The 22,589-nt window shown below is 35.8% G+C and overlaps 1 protein-coding gene across 1 annotated transcript in view; it reads right to left on the bottom strand.

The window, feature by feature from the left end:
- The window catches only part of USH2A (usherin), a gene marked incomplete at its 3' end in the record, with an annotated part of 720,880 nt that overhangs the window by 622,959 nt on the left and 75,332 nt on the right, over positions 1-22,589 (bottom strand). The window contains exons 4-8 of the mRNA XM_024739202.1: positions 9,571-9,634; positions 6,049-6,343; positions 4,904-5,088; positions 4,212-4,433; positions 2,978-3,071 (exon numbers count right to left, since the gene is read on the bottom strand). Of these exons, the coding sequence (XP_024594970.1) occupies positions 2,978-3,071; positions 4,212-4,433; positions 4,904-5,088; positions 6,049-6,343; positions 9,571-9,634 (860 nt within the window). The remainder of the gene's footprint in view (positions 1-2,977; positions 3,072-4,211; positions 4,434-4,903; positions 5,089-6,048; positions 6,344-9,570; positions 9,635-22,589) is intronic.

Raw genomic sequence — 22,589 nt, 5'->3', positions numbered from 1 at the left:
TCAAAGCCTCCAGTGTTAGATATCCAAAAACTGTAGAAGATTTCTTTTTTCAGAGGGATTATCAACTAATGGGGAAGACTAAATATATAAATAAATGGATCAGCAGTATAAAGCAATGATCTGGAGAAAAAGTTGAACGGGGCCTCTGAATTAGAACATGAAAGTTTTGGTTTGAGCACATAGAAAGAAAGGTGGCTGTAACCAAATCAAAGACCATGAGTTGAAACTGAAGATCAGCATTACATCCTAAATGTGCCAGAGGAAGCCTGCATTTTAGATAATATTCTTGCCATTGAACTATATGCACTAATGTTGTAGTCAAAAACAAATTAGATTAAGAATCTCAGATGACAGAAATGGAGTTTGCCAAATCCTTTACAGATGGTTTTAAAAGAACAAGGTATTCCATGAAATTCTAAAACCAACTACACAGAGAAGTGAAGTGACTAACGAAACAAGTCAGGGGAAGATCTAGGAGGCAGGGAAGCTCACAAGTCATACAGGAGTCCAGAGGCAGTGCTATTATTTTAAAAGCTAAAATACACTAACCTATAATCCCATGTTTATGTAACCACAGATACAGATACAACCATTCCATACTCTTGTCAATGCAGAATTGCTTTTTAGAATGACAACTACATAGTGTAACTCATTGTATATACAACTTTACTTTAATATACATATGGCCAAATTACCCTCCAAAATTTTTGTACCAATTGGTAGTTCCATCAATGATATATAAAAAGTTCACATTCTCACAAACCTAAATGTTACCAGTTTTGAAACTTTTTGCTAATTTGATAGGTTAAAAACAATATTTTATTATAATTTGCAATTTTCTAATTAAAACTGAGGTTGGGTAAACTTTCATATGTTTGTTGAAAATTGTCAGTTCTTCTTTGTAAATTACTTGTTAACATATTTGCTCATTATTATTATTTTTCTAATTATTCTTAAAGTGTTTTTGTGTATTAGGGTTTGTGACATAATAAAATATATTATATTTTTGGGCTCTGGCACACAGCTCCTAAAACTCTCGTAATTTCCTAACTGATAAGAATGATAGGGACATTATCTTGTTATAATATTTGGTTTTTGTCCCCAGTTCCTAAAATAGCTCCAGAACAAAAAGGTAAAAGAGCATCTTTTTTTACTCATAACAAGTCCCTTTCAACCCCACCTGAGTTTATTTTAATGAGGTGATTTTTGGAAACACCCTAAGAACAGGGGCTGGTTGCCAGGGTTAGAGGGTTGGAACTTTCAGCCCCAACTCTGGATCTCCAGGGAGGGAGAGGGCCTAGAGGTCAAGTTCAATCACCAATGGCCAATGATTTAATCAATCATGCATAATGAAGCTTCCATAAGAACTCTGGCTGAAGAGGTTCAGAGAGCCCACAGATTGATAAACACATTGAGGTGCTTGCTGGGAGGGTGGCATGGTCAGAGAGGACACGTAAGCTCTGCGCCCCTTCCTCCTTACCTTCCCTATGCATCCCTTCCATCTGGGCTGTTCCTGAGTTGCATCCTTTTATAATAAATGGTCATCTAATAAGTAAAGTATTTACTTGAGTTTTGTGAGCCATTCTAGTAAATTATCAAACCAAAAAGGGGATTGGGGAGCTCCCAATTTGCAGCTAAGTCAGACCGAAGTTGTAGTTAACCTGGGGACCGACTACTTGCAGCTGGCATCTAAAGTGAGAGCTCCTCTGGTGGGACTGACCTCTAAACCCATGGGGTCTGTGATACTTCCAGTTAGTGTCAGAATTGAATTAAATTGTAGGACACCCAGTTGGTGTCCACAGAGAAGTGAATTGCTTTGTGTAGAAAAACCCCATGCATCTGGTGTCAGAAGTGTAAGCAGTAGTTGTAGAAGAATAGTGCGTTTTGCCTTTTTAGAGGGCTCTCAAATCTTTATCTGTTAACACGATGTAAATATTTTCTATCAGCCCCATCACTTATCATTACACTATAGTTATTTTAGTCCTTACACTATAAAGAATTTTAAATATTTATATGAAAAAATATGTCAATATTTTTTCATGACTCCTGATATACTTCTTTGTTTATTTCATATGCTACACTTATATAGACCCCCCCACCTGAGATTTAGAAATACTGTTCTAATCGTTATTTTAATAAATTTAAAGTTATTTTTACACTTAATTCTTTAAGCGCCTAGATTTTTGTACATGCCATGAGGTAGGCCTCGAACTTTATTTTCTTACAAATTGGCAGCCAATTGTTTCAAACACCATTTACTGAAGACTCCATACTCTAAACTTTTATTTTTGGTATGATTGTTACTGCTGCTGTAACCCTCTTTCATATGAGCTGTTACTGACGTTTATGCTGAATATTTCTAACAAATCTCTCTCAAATTTTTTTCATTTACCTCTTATTCCTAAAGATGTAGCTAAATTTCCACTTCAACTATGAAACTTACCCTGATGATCATAGACAAGCTAAAATAATGTAATTTCTAAGTAACTTTACTGTCGATTTTCAAATTAACTACTTAAAATTCCTGCTATCAGTAATGAATTAAACTTGATTGATGCAAGTACATAAAGATCTCTCTATGTACCTTTGCACAAATTTACCCTTTAGGTCTAGTAACGTGACCCTTTTTTTTTTTTAGTGCCATCTATTCAGATACCTTAAAAATTGTTTTATAAAATATGATAAACATGATAATGCTGATGAAACAAAGATGAAAAAAGAAAGGGAAAAGAAAATCTCAGGGTTTAGTATTAGTTGTTATTTCCCTCTTAGAGTATTTTTAAATGAAATTTTCAAATTTATTGATGGCTTTAATTTTTCTTTATGAAAAAGTTTTCTGAAATAATTAACATTTTAAGTTCATATCAATTTACTTTTATTCATACCCAGAAATTAGACCAAATCAAGTTTAAGAAATTTATATTCAACATCCCAACCCCTCTTTTTTGAGATTCCCATGCATAAACAGAGAACTCACATGAAGTCCTTCAGTGAAACTTTCCCGAGAGCAGAGGCATCTATAGGGCTGGCTTTTCGTGTCACAGTTATCAGCATGACCACAGCACTGACACCTGTGAACATGAGCGTCAGACAACTCCTTAGAAACACCAGCTCAATCATGAATATATTTAAAGACCTACATATATATATATATATATATATATATGTACATCTCCACTATGTGAATCCAACAAGGGAGACAAATGTGTTAACACAAAAATTAGTTTCTCTTTAATCATGTATACATTCATAACAGTTTTAAATTAACTTAAGTACGGGAAGGATCGTCATTAATATCCAAACCACATTGACCATGAAGGTAATTTTCAAGCCCATCTTGGGTTGTTTACACCTATATTAACCATGTGACAAACCTGCCAAGAAAAGGCATTTACTGAAACTACTGAAAACACAGTTAAGACTATACAGTTCAGAATAAACTGGAAAATAAAGTTAACAAATTCCAATTTTTTCCCCAAAATTAGATGGTGAAAATTTAATAGTGTTATTTTTTCATTGTGCTATGACTTAAAAAATAACACTTACATGTTGATATTCTGATCTGTTTTGAAAGACGTTCTTTATTCACAAGATATATCATTCTTCCAGCACAAACCAATTTTAAATATTGTCTATATATGCACAATTTCCATACTAGGGAGTATGCTGCCTCCTAGTTCTCCAGCTATTCATTTGTTTAAATTTGTTCTCAATTAGATCAGGTATCTATAAATTACTTAGAGTATATGAGATTTTTCCTTTAAAGGAAAACAGATATTCCTCATAAAACTGTGAATTGTGGACTCAGGGAGACCAAGCCCAACACTTATAAACTAGCTGGTACTATAGTTGTAACTCTAAATCTAGCTCCTGCTCTTTGATTTCAAGAATACTTGAAAATTATATTCCAGAACAAACCAAGCAAAATATTTGGTAAATATTTTCTCAGTTGGATTCATAGTATAACTTCTAAACCAAACAGCTTTTGAAAACTTATTTTATAATAATGTGATATTATGTACAGCAAAGACTCGCATACAAATCTCCCCGCAAAATCTTAAGAGTATGAAACCAATTCAGTACATGAAGATTAGAATCTGGCTTGCTCTGAAATTTTAGTTAATGTATTTTAAAATAAGTATGACAAAAGTCTAATTAGAAACAATATTCATAATGAAAAGCACACTCGAAACCTTGGTAATGAACACTACCTTCCAGTGATGGTGATTTCATTGACCCCGTAGTATCTGTGTCTGGGGCTGACAGAAGCCTCAGTTGTATGGTACTGTCCATGGAAATGAAGTCGTACTTGTGTGGCCTTTACAAACTCTTGAAGAGATGGGGTATTATAGAAATTATTGTATCCAGGACGATGATTTGGTCCAGGTGTTAGGATGCTAAAGGTGACATTACCACGGGAATATGGAGTAAAACTGTTGATGAAATTTGAAATCATAAGATATTCATATTTTTGACAAAACAAAAATCACAACACAATATTAATAATAGCTTAAATTCTTCATGCTGGGAGAACAAACATATTCCATATATTTCATATACAAACAATATAAGAGCATTACAGAAAAATATAGTAAAACATTTCCTTGAGGACATAATAAAAATCCTATTAATATAGGATAACTTGGTAGACAATCTGAAAATCAATTTTAAAGCACAAGTGAGACTGTAAGCAAGAGATACTCTAACGTTTTACAAGAATTTTAAACATTGTTTAAAACTCAATTTAGGGAGGAGTCCTAGAAAAATCTGCCTTAAGAAAGTTGGTGGTAGAAGGAAGTCTCTACCAACCTGGTTAGCTTATATGTAGGTTACTACTGCTCATTAGTCTCTTAAAATTAACTCCTAAATACATTCAAAGACAATCATTTAAAAATATTCATACTTGGGAAGCTGAAGACAGTTGACAGAATCAGAATTTTCCAATTCTCCATTGTTTTTCATTCCGAAAGTGCTGCAATTTCTAGCAAAATACTGCCAATCCTCCCAGTCTAGGCTGTTGTCTTTCTTCCTTTGAATCCTTACTGCTGTTGGTTGTGGACTAGAGAACTGAATGATGATGTAAAACACCTGGAAATGGATGTTAATTATTGTCACTGAAGTTTTAAGTTTGACCCATCAGTATAAATCATGGAATTGTTAGATTCAAATAACTTACTTCCTTATAATGATAATTACCAAATATTTATTAGATATCCAGAAATTTCATAGCCATATAGTAAAGGCCACACATTCTATAAATGCAGATATGTCCCTCTTCTCAAGAATTTTATAAATTAAGGTGGAAATATTAAGTTTGTTATAAAGATGAAAAAGGAACATTACTTATATGAAATAATTGTTATATATTTCTTCTTAAGTAGTAATTTACAATAAGGACCTCAGTTTTTATTAATTTGTGCTACTTAATATTGAAAAGATGTTTCAATATTTCATATAATTTTGACACAAATCTCTAATTTTTCTCTAAAATATTAGGTCCTACATACCTTCTTTGAAATATTTTTATTTCATACATTATAATACACTACTTTAGTAAGGTAATGGTCAGTTGTCTAATTCAGTTTTCACTTTATAGTTGAGTTGTGTCCCCAAATAGATGTGTTCAAGTACTAACTCTTGGTACTTGTGAATGTGACCTTATTTGAAAATAGGATCTTTGCAGATGTAATTAAGTTAAGGGTCTCAAGGGGAGATAATCCTGGGTGTAGGATGGTCCTCATGAGAGAAGAAAGAGAAAGAACTGACATACACCCAGAAACAAGGAAGAGGGCCATGAAAAAAGGAAGTAGAGGTTGGAGTTATGCTGCCATGAACCAAGTAATGCCAGGAGCCACCAGAACCTGGGAAAGGCAAAGAAGGATTCTTCCCCAGGGTCTTTAGAAGGAGCATGGCCCTGTCAACACCTTGATTTCACACTACTGATATTCAGAATTATAAGAAATTTCTGTTGTGTAAAGCCATTCAATCTGTGGTCATTTGTTGAAGCCACCGCGGGAAACTAACACACATCCCACTGTTTGAAATTACCTGATACTGTCCATTTTCCAAATCTATTGAAATAGTCACTCCTTGATTAAGTTGGGTCATGTCTGTAAACACATGGGAAAGCCACGAAGTACCGATATTGTTATCATTGACAAAAGAAAGAGGATGGGCTTCAGGATTCAGCCGTAACACCCTATTATTGGTTGTGTCTTCTGCATCATTAGGAACACAGTACCGCTGTTCCAAACGAGGAACCCGAGGGTGGCTGCCAGGGCAACGGCAATGTGACTGGGTATGCAATCTGGGCAGATCTCCAGAGAAAACTTCCTGAATCTCTCTGTGGGAGTCAAGAGGCAGACGGTAAGGACCAATAGCTCAACAGTGACAGATCTTCTAAGAGGTGTTACCAATGTCTATCGCTATTTTGTTTTGATTTGCAGCCATTTAGCTTTAATAATTTTCTAAACAGAACATAAAAACAGAGTCATTCCTGGCCAAATAAACATACTCATACATCAGTACATTTTATAAAGTATAGTTGGTTACAATGTTGTGTTAATTTCTGCTGTACAGCAAAGTGATTCAGTTATACATGTACATACATTCTTTTTTATATTCTTTTCCATTATGGTTTATCACAGGATATTGAATATAGTTCCCTGTGCTATACAGCAGGACCTTGTTGTTTATCCATTCTAAATATACCAGTTTGCATCTGCTAACCCCAAACTCCCACTCCATCCCTCCCCCACCCCGCTTGGCAACCACAAGTCTATTCTCTGTGTAAAAACAGTACTTTCTTAAGTGTTAACTTTGTACATCAAGAAGCATGAACAAGTCCTTGACTGATTATCAAGATATTTATTAAGATATAGTATTTTACTGGGCCTATTTGTAATAAAAAGAAAGGCAACATTAACTTAGGTTGTTAAGCCGACTTACCACTGACAGCGAACAATAATGTACTGAAAATAATGAGAGTTATAGATAGGGTCTCTCATTTATCCATGGGAAAGAAGTAAGAAAATAAGTATCACTTTATCTGCTGCTGTTTTAGGCAAAGGGACCGAGGCCAAGACCATTTGTCAATGGTTTCCTGTGAGTCATCAGTACAGATTCTGGCACCCTAAGATGCTTCAGTGGCTTCAGATCATATCGCCACTGCCAACAGTCAAAGAAGAACGCCAGTTTCAGGCAGATATATTTAATTTTTCCATTAAGGGCAATATACTGATCTAGAGCAGAATCCATCATTCTATTTATAGGCATTCTTCCACATAGCACCTTTCCAGACATTTCAGATAGGCCAACACCAGCAACCCAGGTCTAAGTAGAGAGACTAGACTTCTCTCCAACCCCACCGAAGGCAATGGAGGAGGTAGGAAGCTTTTTCATTCACTAAATTGCATAAAGGCACGCCTTCTTCTTTAAATCTCATTCATAGTTTTCAATTGATATCACATGTTGCATGGGGCCAAAAGTGACCATCCAGTAAGACCTTTATCTCAGGGAAATCTTTATTTGCAATGCTGCTCATCAGAATTTTAGACAAAGGTGATCTAAAAGATGGTGAGGCTAGTGGCAGTAAATCTCCCCAAGACTGTGTTTCAGTGGTACAGCATCCTACATTTAGGCATGTCTAGATCATATAGACAAATAAAAAAATGTGTATATTGCTAATGGACATACCACTGACCACTGCAGCACCACAAGAGCAATGCTTTTCAACTTTATAAGAGCTAGTCCTGTCATTTGGAAATTCACCATACTAATCTACATTTCCCTTAAAGAAATAGGAATAAACATTCTTCTTTTTGAAGCGAGTAAGAGCAACTCATCCATACAACAATTTACTATTATGTCATCAAATCATAACTTGGGAAACAAACTTCAGAGGATGTCTCAGGCAGAATTTCACTTGAACTTTCTGAACAGAATGGAAGCCTACATGTCTTGAAAAATGCCTAAGAAAGAAAGATTTCCCACCTATTCTCAAGATGAGGAAATACTTCATTAAATATAGTCCAAGTCTACGTAATTATTTGTTCACTGGAAATAGAAATATATAACAATACTTCAAAGTACTCACTCTTTTTGTCTCCAAGCCTAATAGCCCAGTCTCTTGAGATCTTTCCATATATCAAAATAATTAATCATTTCCATTGTTCTACATTCTCTAGCACTTACAAATTCAGCAAAGCAATTTTAAAAGGCAGATATAGAAGTTTCTTTTTTTAATTTGAATTTTATTTATTTTTATACAGCAGGTTCTTATTAGTTATCTATTTTATACATATTAGTGTATATATGTCAATCTCAATATCCCAGTTCATCCCACCACCACCACCCTTCCACCCCGCTTTCCCCCCTTGGGGTCCATATGTTTGTCCTCTACATCTGTGTCTCTATTTCTGCCTTGCAAACTGGTTCATCTGTACCATTTTTCTAGATTCCAAATATATGCATTAATATATGATATTTGTTTTTCTCTTCTGACCTACTTCACTCTGTATGAAACTTAAAAGCTTTTGCACAGCAAAGGAAACTATAAACAAGATGAAAAGAAAACCTGCAGAATGGAAGAAAATATTTGCAGATGAATCAATGGACAAAGGATTAATCTCCAAAATATATAAACAGCCCATGCAGCTCAATATTAAAAGAAACAAACAACCCAATCCAAAAATGGGCAGAAGACCTAAATAGACATTTCTCCAAAGAAGACATACAGATGGCCAGGAAGCACATGAAAAGCTGCTCAACATCACTAATTATTAGAGAAATGCAAATCAGAACTACAATGAGGTATCACCTCACACCAGTTAGAATGGGCATTATCAGAAAATCTACAAACAACAAATGCTGGAGAGGGTGTGGAGAAAAGGGAACACTCTAGCACTGCTGGTAGGAATGTAAATTGATACAGGCAGTATGGAGAACAGTATGGAGGTTCCTTAAAAAACTAAAAATAGAATTACCATACGACCCAGCCATCCCACTACCGGGCATATACCCAGAGAAAACCATAATTCAAAAAGACACATGCACCCTAATGTTCACTGCAGCACTATTTACAATAGCCAGGTCATGGAAGCAACCTAAATGCCCATCAGCAGATGAATAGATACAGATGTGGTACATATATACAATGGAATATTATTCAGCCATAAAAAGGTCATTTGTAGAGATGTGGATGGACCTAGAGATTATCATACAGAGTGAAGTATAGCAGTTTCTTAAGTATCAGAAACAACTTCATACAGAACATTTAAACAAATGTATCCCAAATTCTATAATACAACTTGTTCAAAAGTCTAGTTTTCTTAGAAGAAATCCTTTGTACAGAATTTGATCAATTTTATATTATGAGGAGTTACCCAATAGAGTAGCACTAGTGAATAACAACCATAGACTAAGCCACAGCAAACACTGTAAACATCAATTAGATGATGTTTCCCAAATACTGTAAAGGTGGAAAATGCTGTAATCTTCATGATACTCTTACTTAAATGAATTTATCATTTACCTTTACACTTCAGGTATAAAGTTTTACGATCTGCTTACCTGTTTGTAAGCGCCACTTGGTATAATCGAAAATCTTGCATTCTTCCAACAAATTGCTCTAAACCTGCAAAATACATATATGTACATAATATGAGAAGTCTACCAAGCAATGGTTGACAAACGTTCAAGTGAAATTCTTTTAAAGCTATGAAACTTTTTTATTACATTAGTTTCAGGTGTACAGCACTATAATTCACCATCTGTATACAGTACAAAGTGGTCACAACCACAGGTCTAATTACCATCCATCACCATATGAGTTGACACACTTCATCAGTTTCACCCACTCCTAACCACCTTCCACTCTGGTAACCACTAAACTGTTCTCTGCATTGATGGGTTTGTTTGTTTTTATTTGTGCATTTGTTTTGGTTTCTTTAGATTCCACATATGAGTGAAATTATACAGTATTTGTCTTTCTCCTTCTGACTTATTTCACTTAGCATAATACCTTCAAGGCTCATCCTTGTTGCCACAAGGATGGATTTCATTCTTTTTTATGGCTGAGTAGTATTCCATTATATATATACGTGCATATATATATATATATAGTGTGTATATATATATATAGGCATCTCTTGAATATGTAGACTAATAAAAAGAATGTCACACACACACCACACATCTTATTTATCCATTCATCAATTGATGGAAACAGGTACACAGGTAGTTTCCACATCTTGGTTATCGTAAATAATGTTGCAGAGAACATAGGGGCACACACATCTTTTCAAATTAATGTTTTCATTATCTTCAAATAATACTTAGAAGTGGAATAGCTGGGTCATATGGTAGTTCTAGTCTTAATTTTTTGAGGAATTTCCATACTGATTTCCATAGTGGTTGCACCAATTTACAATCTCACCAACTCAGAAAAAGGTTCCCTTTTCTCCACCTCCTCTCCACAGTTGTTATTTCTTATCATTTTGATAACAGCCATTCTAACATGTATGAGGTGATATCTCATTACAGTTTTGTTTTGCATTTCCCTAATAATTAGTGATGTTGAACATCATTTCATGTGTGCCTGTTCGCCATCTGTATGTCTTTGGGAAAATGTCTATTCATATCCACTACCTACTTTTTAATTGGGTTGTTCATTCTTTTGTTGTTGTATGAGTTCTTTATATATTTTGGATATTAACCCGTTATCAGATATATCATTTGCAAATATCTTCTCCCATTCAGTAGGCTGCCTTTTCGTTTTGATGATGGTTTCCTTCACTGTGCATAAGCTTTTTAATTTGATGGAGCCCAATTTGTTTATTTTTGCTTTTGTTTCCCTTGACTTTGGAGTCAGATCCACAAAAACATTGCTAAATCGGATGTCAGCAAGGTTACTGCTTATGTTTTTTCTAGGAATATTATGGTGTCTTTAATCCATTTTGAGTTAATTTTGTGTATGGCATAAGATAGTCATCTAGTTTCATCATTTTACATGTCCAATTCTCCCAACTGGAAAGAGACTATCCTTTCTCTTGTATGTTCTTTCTCCTTTGTTGGAGATTAATTGTCCACATACATGTGGATTTATTCTTGTGCTCTCAGTTCTGTCCCACTGATCTGTGTATTTGTTTTTGTGCCAACACCATACAGTTTTGATTAATAGAGCTTTGTAGTAGAGTTTGAAATCACGGAGAATGGTACTTCCAGCTTTGTTCTCCTTTCTGAAGATTATTTTGGCAATTCAGGATCTCTGCGGTTTCCTACAACTTTTAGAATTATTTGGCCTAGTTCTATAAAATATGCCCTTGGAGTTTTGAAAGGAATTTCATTGAACTTATAGGTTGTTTTGGATAATATGGACATTTTAGGATTATCAGTTCTTCCAATCTATGAATAAGAAATATCTTTCCATTTATTTGTGTCTTCATTTTCATTCAGCAGTGTCCTATAGTTTTTAGTGTACAGGTCTTTCACCTCCTTGGTTAAATTTATTCCTGTTAAAAAAATTGTTGTTTGTTTATTTATGGCTGCATTAGGTCTTCATTGCTGTGCATGGGCTTTCTTTAATTGTGGTGAGCGGGGGCTACTCTTCATTGTGGTGCATAGGCTTTTCATTGCAGTGGCTTCTCTTGTTGCAGAGCACAGGCTCCAGGTGTGCGGGCTTCAGTAGTTGTGGTACATGGGCTCAGTAGTTGTGGCGCACAGGCCCAGTTGCTCCGCACCATGTGCGATCTTCCTGGACCAGGGATCGAACCCATGTCCCCTGCATTGGCAGGTGGATTCTTATCCACTGCACCAAGAAGGAAGACCCTATTCCTTTTTTCAATGCAACTGTAAATATGATTGTTTTCTTAATTTCTCTTTCTCATGGTTCATTATTTGTGCATAGAAATGCAACAGATTTTTGTATATTGATTTTATATCTTGCAACTTACCTTACTTATTAGTTCTAACAGGTTTTGGGGGGAGTCTTTAGGGTTTTCTATATATGTCATTTGCAATAGGAACAGTTTTCCTTCTTTCTTTCTGATTTGGATTCCTTTTGTTTCTTATTTCTTGCTAATTGCTGTGGATAGGAATTCCAATACAATGTTGAATAGAAGTAGTGAGAGGGCATCCCTGTCTTATTCCTGATCTTACAGGAAAAGCCTTCATATTTTTCACCATTGTTAGCTGTGGGTTTGTCATACATGGCCTTTATTATGCTGAGCTACACTCCCAGTGTACCCACTTTGCTGAGAGTTTTTGTCATAAATTAATGTTGAATTTTGTCAAATGCTTTTTCTACATTTATTGAGATGATCATATGGCTTTTATCCTTCATTTTGCTGATGTGATTTATCACCTCAATTGATTTGTGGATATTGAACCATCCTTACATCCTTGGAATAAATCCCACTTGATCATGGTGTATGATCCTTTTAATGTCTTGTTGGATTCAGTTTGCTAATATTTTGTTCAGGATTTTTGCCTCCATGTTCATCAAAGAAGCATTTGAGAAGACTAGGTATTAAATCTTCTTTGAATGCTTTGTAGAATTCACCAGTGAAGTCATTTGGTCCTGGGCTTTTTTGCTGACCTTTTTTTACTGTTTCAATCTCCTAACTAGTAATTGGTCTATAGTTTAGAAAACTTTTATGTTTATATCACAGTCCTTTCAAATTCTTACAGACCAATATATATTTTGCTAATTACAAGTGAATAACAATAATGATCATAGTTATCTTGATATACATTATAGGACTTAAGTCAGTTAATATTTTGGCCAGCCTATTTACTGACCCAACTTATGATCTCTATCCAGAATATCTTCCCCAAATCAAATTTCTCTGTAGTTTATAAACCTATAAATCTATCATCTCATCAGCCCTAAATGTGATTGTTATCTGTTTTGCATCCTGATTTTCAGAGCATTCACGTTACCAAGAACAAGACTCCCCACTTTTCCATTCCACCTGTTCTATCCCCAAGCTCCAGGGCATCAGTTTGTGTCTTCTCCAAACTAAGATTAATGCCTCATCTACAAAATCTCCAGTAAGTGAGGATAAATTGAAAACCTCCTATTCATGAATTCTGAGTTATTCACATGTATCAGTGGCATCCTAGCTCAGTCTCAAAATTCCATCACCTCATGAGAATTTTTCTAAGACAAGTCAGGTTCAGAGCCCAATCTGCTTTGAATTAGGTGACCTTTCAAGGTGTGTATATATCAACTTTAAAACACACATTATTTTATTAATTCACCAAATATTTATTTAGGATGTACTAACAGATAAGCCCAGGGAGAGTAGGAATAGAAAAATGCAAGAAAGTTAAGGTATTTTTTGTTTTTAATAATGAGAAAAACAATGAAAATGGTAAAATTCTAGCTAGAGTTTAAATCATGGGGACACAACAATGATATGTTCTAAAGTACAATGCTAATTCAGTAACTTGTGTTTTTTAAATTAAACCTGGAGCAATGGCCAATCACCAAATGACTATTTCCTTAAATGTGTTTTTTTAACAATTCTATTTTTTAATTTTATCTTAATAATAGAGTTTTAAGGGATGTCTGATCTATCTTTGCTGCAGTTTTTTGGTGGTGCTTCGGAGGAACCTGGGGCAGAGTGAGGTTATGGCAGATGAATAAAAGATGTAGAGTAGAATTAGCACACCAAATAGTCTGAGACGGTGATCTCAGAAGCAGCAGATGTGAGCAAAGAAAGATGGGACTCAGGGGCATAAAAAGAGTAAGTGTCTATGTGTGAGTTTGTGTGAGTGTGTATTTTATCTTTCTTCTTATGATTATATTAAAGGCTGTAGTTAAGAAAATAACAATATTTCATATATGAATATTTCTTCATGAATCTAAAGGTTTCCAATTGATACATTCTAAGAAAAAGTATATCCGTAGGCCCCCTCTCCACTTCTCTGCCTCTGTTTTCCACACACCTCACAACCCAAAGCCCAAAGAAAACAATGCTCAATGCAGCCTAATGCTCTGACATTCCTGTTAGGAAAGTTCCTCTACCCTTTGTCGAGAAATAGGCAATTGAGGCAAGTGCAAACTAATTATTACTTAAAGCAGTGTTATGAAGAAATAACAACAATAAACCAAAAAAAACCCACTCTATTAAAATGTCATAGAAATCTTTAGATTTCCAATACAAATTGCTTTAAAACTTATAATTAGTGAAAAGAAGAAAGAAAACATTATGCACAGTTCATTTGACAAACTGGCCATCCGGGAAATTTGGTAAATTGCCCTGGATCAAAGAGCTGAAGCTAAGCAAGGTAGGAAATGATATAATGAAGGATACACCTTTCTTGGACATAGAGGAAAGACAGGAAGAACAGGTGTGAATACATTTAAGTCACTGTGGTTTTGTTTGAAGAGTAGGGAAGACAAACAGGAAAATCACTCCTCATGGTATGAATTTTCTTTCTGAGGAAGAGGTAATGTCTGCCTGGAATGAAGGAAGTTGGATCTGTCCCCTATTTATTTCTTCACCTTCACCTACCCCACTCACACCCAACCCTTCTCCTCCAGCATCCTTCATATGCCATATGGTGCAGGTCTACAGACTACCTGTAGTACTCCACAAGGACCAAGGTGTCTCAGCCCTGAGGTTTTGCACATGATTTCGCCTCTACTTCAACGTTTCTGCTCTATCCCAGCCCTTAATCAGCTTTGAAATATTTCCTTTGGGAAACTTTCTGTGGCCCAGCAGGATCCTATATGTTCCTGTGGCACTCTGCACTTCTGATTCTGTTCTACAAATGCCTATTTACTTCTCTACCATGCTTATGAAATGTAAAAGTCTTCCCTAGAAAGACACACAAAGTAATAATTGGTCTTATCTGCTGTTCTATCCCGAGCTCATAGCCAAGTTTCCTGGCAAAGGGTAAAACTGTTCAAAAATTATTTACTAATGAAGGAGGGAAACAAGGAGGAATAGCGGTATTTATACCTGTAATAAAGATGTATAATGAACGCTATACAAAATGAGTGAGAAGGTTGACCAGGGAAAAATACACGGATCCTCAAGAAGTATTTTGAGGGTCATCTGAAATCAGAGACTGTAACTTTACAATGGCACGAATCTGAAAGCTAAGTGATTTCCCCAAACATGCTGACAACTCAAGAGAAATATCAAACGATTAGAGGTAGCCAGGGTTGAGGGTTTTCAGGTACAGTATATCACACAAGGAGAACAGGAAGGTAAGATTCCAGTAATATAGAAGAAATAATGCACCACAGTACTTAAGAGAACAGGAAAGTGAAACAGGGTGAGAGGTAATAGACCAGAAAAAAGAGAGGAGTCAAGGTAGTGGGCCTCGGATTAAGTAAAAGAAGAGTGCAGTAGAAGTGAGGCAGCAGGCTATTTGAAACAATCATAGTATTCACTTCAGTGCTGCCTGGGGACACAATAGAGATAAACACTGGTGCTGCTTTTGGCAGCACTGACTAATGAAGCAACAGGAAGTTTCCCATCATACTCGAAGCATGCTATGCCATCAAGAAACAAACCCCAAATAAAAAAATTATGGTTATGGGTTGAATGGTGCCCTTCCCAAATTACATGCTGAAGTCTTATCCCCCAGTACCTATGAACATGACCTTCTTTGGAAACAGGGTCTTTGCAGATATCATTAAGGTGATGTCATTAGGGTGGGCCCTAATCTGACTAATGTCCTTATAAGAAGAGGAAAATACTAATAAAAACACATTCACACAGGGAGAAGGCCATGTGACAACAAAGGCAGGGATTAGAGTGACAGAGCTAAAGAACATGGAATACCAAGAACTGGCAGCCACCACCAGAAGTTAATTAAAGACAAAGAAGGATGCGCCCCTTGAGGTTTCAGAGAGAACATGGCCCTGTTAACACCTTGATTTTGGACTTACAGCCTCTAGAACTGTAAGACAATAAATTTCTATTGTTATAAGCCACCCAATTTGTGGTATTTTGTTATGGAGGCCCAGGAAACCAGTTTGGTCATCATTTCCTATGGTTGTTAACATAATGAGTTATCAAAGACAAAAAAATAGTGGCAACATGTATTCCACATTACCTAATTTATGTTCGCAGCATATAAAAAAGCCTAAAATGTTATATATACAACCTCTAGGGAATATTTTAATTCAAAGTACCCAGAAAATACAGATCACAATGAATAAGGGATAATGACTTCTGGTTTTGAAAGCCCTAATATAACTGAAGGCAAAACTGTTGAACGCTGTGATTTTGTCAAAGCCTGAATCACGTTGTTGTTTTTTTTAATTAATTTTATTGGCGTATCATTGCTTTACAATGTGTTAGTTTCTGTTGTTCAGCAAAATGAATCATCCATATGTATACATATATCCCCTCTTTTTTGGATTTCCTTCCCATTTAGGTAACCACAGAGCACGGAGTAGAGTTCCCTGTGCTATACAGTAGGTTCTCATGAGTTATCTAATTTATACTTAGTATCAATAGTGTATATATGTCAATCCCAATCTCCCAATTCCTCCCACTCCCTCCTTACACGCTTGGTATCCATACATTTGTTCTCTACGTCTGTGTCCCTTATTTCTGCTTTGCAAATATGATCATCTATACAATTTTTCTAGATTCCACATATATGTGTTAACATACAATATTTTTCTCTTTCTGACTTACTTCACTCTGTATGAAAGTCTCTAGGTCCATCCATGTCTTGACAAATGACCCAATTTCATTCCTTTTTATGGCTGAGGAATATTCCATTGTATACATGTACCACATCTTTTTTTTTTTAACATCTTTATTGGAGTATAATTGTTTTACAATGGTATGTTAGTTTCTCCTTTATAACAAAAAGTGAATCAGGTATACATATATATATAAACTCCATGTCTCCTACCTCTTGCGACTCCCTCCCACCTTCCCTATCCCACCCCTCCAGGTGGTCACAAAGCACTGAGATAATCTCCATGTGCTATGGAGCTGCTTCCCACTAGCTATCTATTTTACATTTGGCAGTATATATAAGTCCATGCCACGCTCTCACTTCATCCCAGCTTACCCTTCCTCCTCCCCATGTCCTCAAGGCCATTCTCTACATCTGTGTCTTTATTCCTATGCTGCCCCTAGATTCTTCAGAACCATTTTTTGTTTTTTTGTTTTTTTTTTTTAGATTCCATATATATGTGTTAGCATATGGTATTTGTTTTTCTCTTTCTGACTTACTTCACTCTGTATGACAGACTCTAGGTCCATCCACCTCACTACAAATAACTCAATTTCATTGCTTTTTGTGGCTGAATAATATTCCACTGTATATATGTGCCAATGTGCCACATCTTCTTCATCCATTCATTGGTTGATGGACACTTAGGTTGCTTCCATGTCCTGGCTATTGTAGATAGTGCCGCAATGAACATTGTGGTATATGACTCTTCTTGAATTATGGTGTTCTCAGGGTATATGCCCAGTAGTGGAATTGCTGGGTCATATGGTAGTTTTTTAAGGAACCTCCATACTGTTCTCCACACTGGCTGTATCAATTTACATTCCCTCCACCAGTGCAAGAGAGTGCCCTTTTCTCCACACCCTCTCCAACATTTATTGTTTGTAGATTTTTTGATGATGGCCATTCTGACTGGCGTGAGGTGATACCTCGTTGTAGTTTTGATTTGCATTTCTCTAATGGTTAGGAATGTTGAGCATTCTTTCATGTGTTTGTTGGCTATCTGTACCTTGTTTGGAGAAACGTCTATTTAGATCTTCTGCCCATTTTTGGATTGGGTTGTTTGTTTTTTTGATATTGAGCTGCATGAGCCGCTTGTAAATTTTAGAGATTAATCCTTTGTCAGTTGCTTCATTTGCACATATTTTCTTCCATTCTGAGGGTTGTCTTTTCTTCTTGTTTATGTTTTCCTTTGCTGTGCAAAAGCTTTTAAGTTTCATTAGGTTTCATTTATTTATTTTTGTTTTTATCTCTGATTCTCTAGGAGGTGGGTCAAAAAGGATCTTGCTGTGATTTATGTCATAGAGTGTTCTGCCTATGCTTTCCTCTAAGAGTTTGACAGTGTCTGGCCTTACATTTAGGTTTTTAATCCATTTTGATTTTATTTTTGTGTATGGTGTTAGGGAGTGTTCTAATTTCATTCTTTTACATGTAGCTGTCCAGTTTTCCCAACACCACTTATTGAAGAGGTCTTTTTTCCATGGTATATTCTTGCCTCCTTTATCAAAAATAAGGTGACCATATGTGCGTCGGTTTATCTCTGGGCTTTCTATCTTGTTCCATTGATCTATATTTCTGTTTTTGTGCCAGTACCATACTGTCTTGATTACTCTAGCTTTGTAGTATAGTCTGAAGTCAGGGGGCCTGATTCTTCCAACTCCGTTTTTCTTTCTCCAGATTGCTTTGGCTATTCAGAGTCTTTTGTGTTTCCATACAAACTGTGAAATTTTTTGTTCTAGTTCTGTGGAAAATGCCATTGGTAGTTTGATAGGGATTGCATTGAATCTTTAGATTGCTTTGGGTAGTTTAGTCATTTTCCCAATGTTGATTCTTCCAATCCAAGAACATGGTATATCTCTCCATCTGTTTGTGTCATCTTTAATTTCTTTCATCGGTGTCTTATAGTTTTCTGCACACAGGTCTTTTGTCTCCTTAGGGAGGCTTAATCCTAGGTATTTGAGTCTTTTTGTTGCAATGGTAAATGGGAGTGTTTCCTTAATTTCTTTCTGATTTTTCATCATTAGTGTATAGGAATGCAAGAGATTCCTGTGCATTAATTTTGTATCCTGCTACTTTACCAAATTCATTGATTAGCTCTAGCAGTTTTCTGGTAGAGTCTTTAGAATTCTCTATGTATAGTATCATGTCATCTGCCAACAGTGACAGCTTTACTTCTTCTTTTCCAATTTGGATTCCTTTTATTTCTTTTTCTTCTCTGATTGCTGTGGCTAAAACTTCCAAAATTATGTTGAATAATAGTGGTTAGAGTGAGCAGGCTTGCCTTGTTCCTGATCTTAGTGGAAATGCTTTCAGTTGTTCACCATTGAGAATGATGTTGGCTGTGGGTTTGTCATATATGGCCTTTTTTATGTTGAGGTAAGTTCCCTCTATGTCTACTTTCTGGAGGGTTTTTATCATAAATGGGTGTTGAATTTTGTCAAAAGCTTTTTCTGCATCTATTGAGATGATCATATGGTTTTTCTCCTTCAATTTGTTAATATGGTGTATCACATGGATTGATTTACAAATATTGAAGAATCCTTGCAATTCTGGGATAAACACCACTTGATCATGGTGTATGATCGTTTTAATGTGTTGTTGGATTCTGTTTGCTAGTATTTTGTTGAGGATTTTTGCATCTATGTTCAGCAGTGATATTGGTCTGTAATTTTCTTTCTTTGTGACATCTTTGTCTGGTTTTGGTATCAGGGTGATCGTGATCTCATAGAATGAGTTTGGGAGCGTTCCTCCCTCTGCAATTTTTTGGAAGAGTTTGACAAGGATAGGTCTTAGCTCTTCTCTAAATGTTTGATAGAATTCACCTGTGAAGCCACCTGGTCCTGGCCTTTTGTTTGTTGGATGATTTTTAATCACAGTCTCAATTTCAGTGCTTGTGATTGGTCTGTTTATATTTTCTATTTCTTCCTGGTTCAGTCTCAGAAGGTTGTACTTTTCTAAGAATTTGTCCATTTCTTCTAGTTTGTCCATTTTATTGGCATATAGTTGCTTGTAGTAATCTCTCACGATCCTTTGTATTTCTGCAGTGTCATATGTTACTTCTCCTTTTTCATTTCTAATTCTATTGATTTGAGTCTTCTCCCTTTTTTTCTTGATGAGTCTGGCTAATGGTTTATGAATTTTATCTTCTCAAAGAACCAGCTTTTAGTTTTATTGATCTTTGCTATCGTTTCCTTCATTTCTTTTTCATTTATTTCTGATCTGATCTTTATGATTTCTTTCCTTCTGCAAACTTTGGGTTTTATTTTGTTCTTCTTTCACTAATTGCTTTAGGTGTAAAGTAAGGTGGTTTATTTGAGGTGGTTTTTGTTTCCTGAGGTAGGCTTGTACTGCTATAAACTTCCCTTTTAGAACAGCTTTTGCTGCATTCTGTAGATTTTGGGTCATCGTGTTTTCATTGTCATTTGTTTCTAAGCATTTTTTGACTTCCTCTTTGATTTCTTCAGTGATCTCTTGGTTATTAAGTAATGTATTGTTTAGCCTCCATTATTTGTATTTTTTACAGATTTTTTCCTGTAATTGATATCTAGTCTCATAGCATACCACATCTTCTTTACCCATTCTTCTGTTGATGGACATTTAGGTTGCTTCCATGTCCTAGCTATTGTAAGTAGTGTTGCAATGAACACTGGGGTGCATGTGTCTTTTTGAATTGTGGTGTTCTCTGGGTATATGCCCAGTAATGGGATTGCTGGGTCATTTGGTAATTCTACTTTTAGTTTTCTAAGGAACCTCCATACTGTTCTCCAAAGTGGCTGTGTCAATTTACACTCCCATCAACAGTGCATGAAGGTTCCCTTTTCTCCACACCCTCTCCAGCATTTATTGTTTGAAGATTTTTTGATGATGGCCATTCTGACTGGTGTGAGGTTATACCACATAGTAGTTTTGATTTTCCAATCTATGACAAAGGAGGCAAGAATATACAATGGAGAAAAGACAGCCTGTTCAGTAAGTGGTGCTGGGAAAACTGGACAGCTACGTGTAAAAGAATGAAATTAGAACCCTCCCTAATGCCATACACAAAAATAAACCCAAAATGGATTAAAGACCTAAATGTAAGTCCATACACTACAAAACTCTTAGAGGAAAACATAGGCACAACACTCTTTGACATAAATCACCTCAAAATCTTTTTTGACCTACCTCCTAGAGTAATGAGAATAAAAACAAAAATAAACAAATGGGACCTAATTAAACTTAAAAGCTTTTGTACAGGATAGGTAACCATAAACAGATGAAAAGAGAACCCTCAGAATGGGAGAAAATATTTACAAATGAAGCAACTGACAAAGAATTAATCTCCAAAATATACAAACAGTTCATGCAGCTCAATATCAAAAAAATAAACAACCCAATCAAAAAATGGGCAGAAGATCTAAATAGACGTTTCTCTAAAGAAGACATACACATGGCCAACAAACACATGAAAAAATGCTCAACCTCACTAATTCTCAGAGAAATGCAAATCAAAACAGAATCATGGCTTTAAATTATCAGGTTGGATTAATTCTTTTATGCATTCATTGACTCAACAAATGTTTACTGGGAACCGTTTACATGCCAGGAACTTTCATGGGTTTCAGGAATACATCAGTTAACAAAACAGGCACAAAAGAAACTCAAACAAACTAACAAACAAACAAAAGAAACCTGCTTTTATGGAGCTTGCATTCAGGCAACTAGATTAATATAACAAGTAATTTATGTAGTATATTGAAACAAGTTAAATGCTATGAAAAATGGGAAAAAATAAGAGCAGCTTGGAGAGCATGGCTGGACTTTAATTTGGATAGTATGTTAAAGAGAGGTCTCATTGAGAACACGGTATGACAGTGGAAAGGGAGCAATCATATATATAAATCGGGGCAAAATATTCCAGACAGCAGTCACTGAGTGCACAGACCTAAGGCAGTATGCTTGGCATATGAGAAGAACTGCAAGAAGCCAGCACCCTGGGGCAGAATAAGAGAAGTGAGGCTATTGGAAGATTAGTTGAGCCCTGGTCCAGGAAGATCCCACATGCCACAGAGCAAATCAGCCTGTGCGCCACAACTACCGAGTCTGCTCTCTAGAGCCCGTGAGCCACAACTACTGAAGCCCATGTACCTAGAGCCTGTGCTCTGTAACAAGAGAAGCCACTGCAATGAGAAGCCCGCGCACCGCAACGAAGAGTAGCCCCCACTCGCAGCAAATAGAGAAAAGCCCTCGTGCAGCAATGAAGACCCAACACAGCCAAAAAAAAAAAAAAAAAAAAAAAAAAAAAAAACCCCAAAAAAAAAAATAAAATTCCGCAACGGGAGAGGCCACGACAGTGAGAGGGCCGCGTACCGCAAAAAAAAAAAAAAAAAAAAAAAAAAAAAAATCAGAAGCCCTGAGAAAATTATATATATATATAAAAAGTAGAATATAGGATGACAAGAGTAGAAGCAGTGAGACCAGTAAGGCTATTACAGTCATCCAAGAGAAAGACAATGGTAGTCAGAAGAGGGTATAGAAGTGGAGGTGTACATCTCAATACTGATAAATTTGAATTCTCTTCCTATATTTTAGTAATAGTTAAAGGGAAGCTTTGCTGCAGAGGGATTATGAAATCTATTTTATCACCTATAAAATAAAAGGCCTAGGCTTTATGACCTTTAAAAACCATTTTAGTTTTAAATTTTGGAATCTGAACATAAAACAATCACATCTTCTACCACAGAATTCATATTTGAAGAGAATTTTTAAAGTTAAAAAAGTTCTCTAAAGACCTAGAGTTAATGTGAATCATCCACTCCAAACAGGAGAATTATGATTTGACTTTGGGGGAGAATATCATAAAATATTTCAAGGACATAGTCTTAAGAGTGAATTTG

The sequence above is a fragment of the Neophocaena asiaeorientalis genome, unplaced genomic scaffold (genome assembly GCF_003031525.2).
Source record: "Neophocaena asiaeorientalis asiaeorientalis breed wild unplaced genomic scaffold, Neophocaena_asiaeorientalis_V1.1 scaffold477, whole genome shotgun sequence".
NCBI classification, from domain to species: Eukaryota; Metazoa; Chordata; class Mammalia; order Artiodactyla; family Phocoenidae; genus Neophocaena; species Neophocaena asiaeorientalis.
Note: the sequence above shows the minus strand (reverse complement) of the source record. Positions and strands in the feature narration are given on the sequence as shown.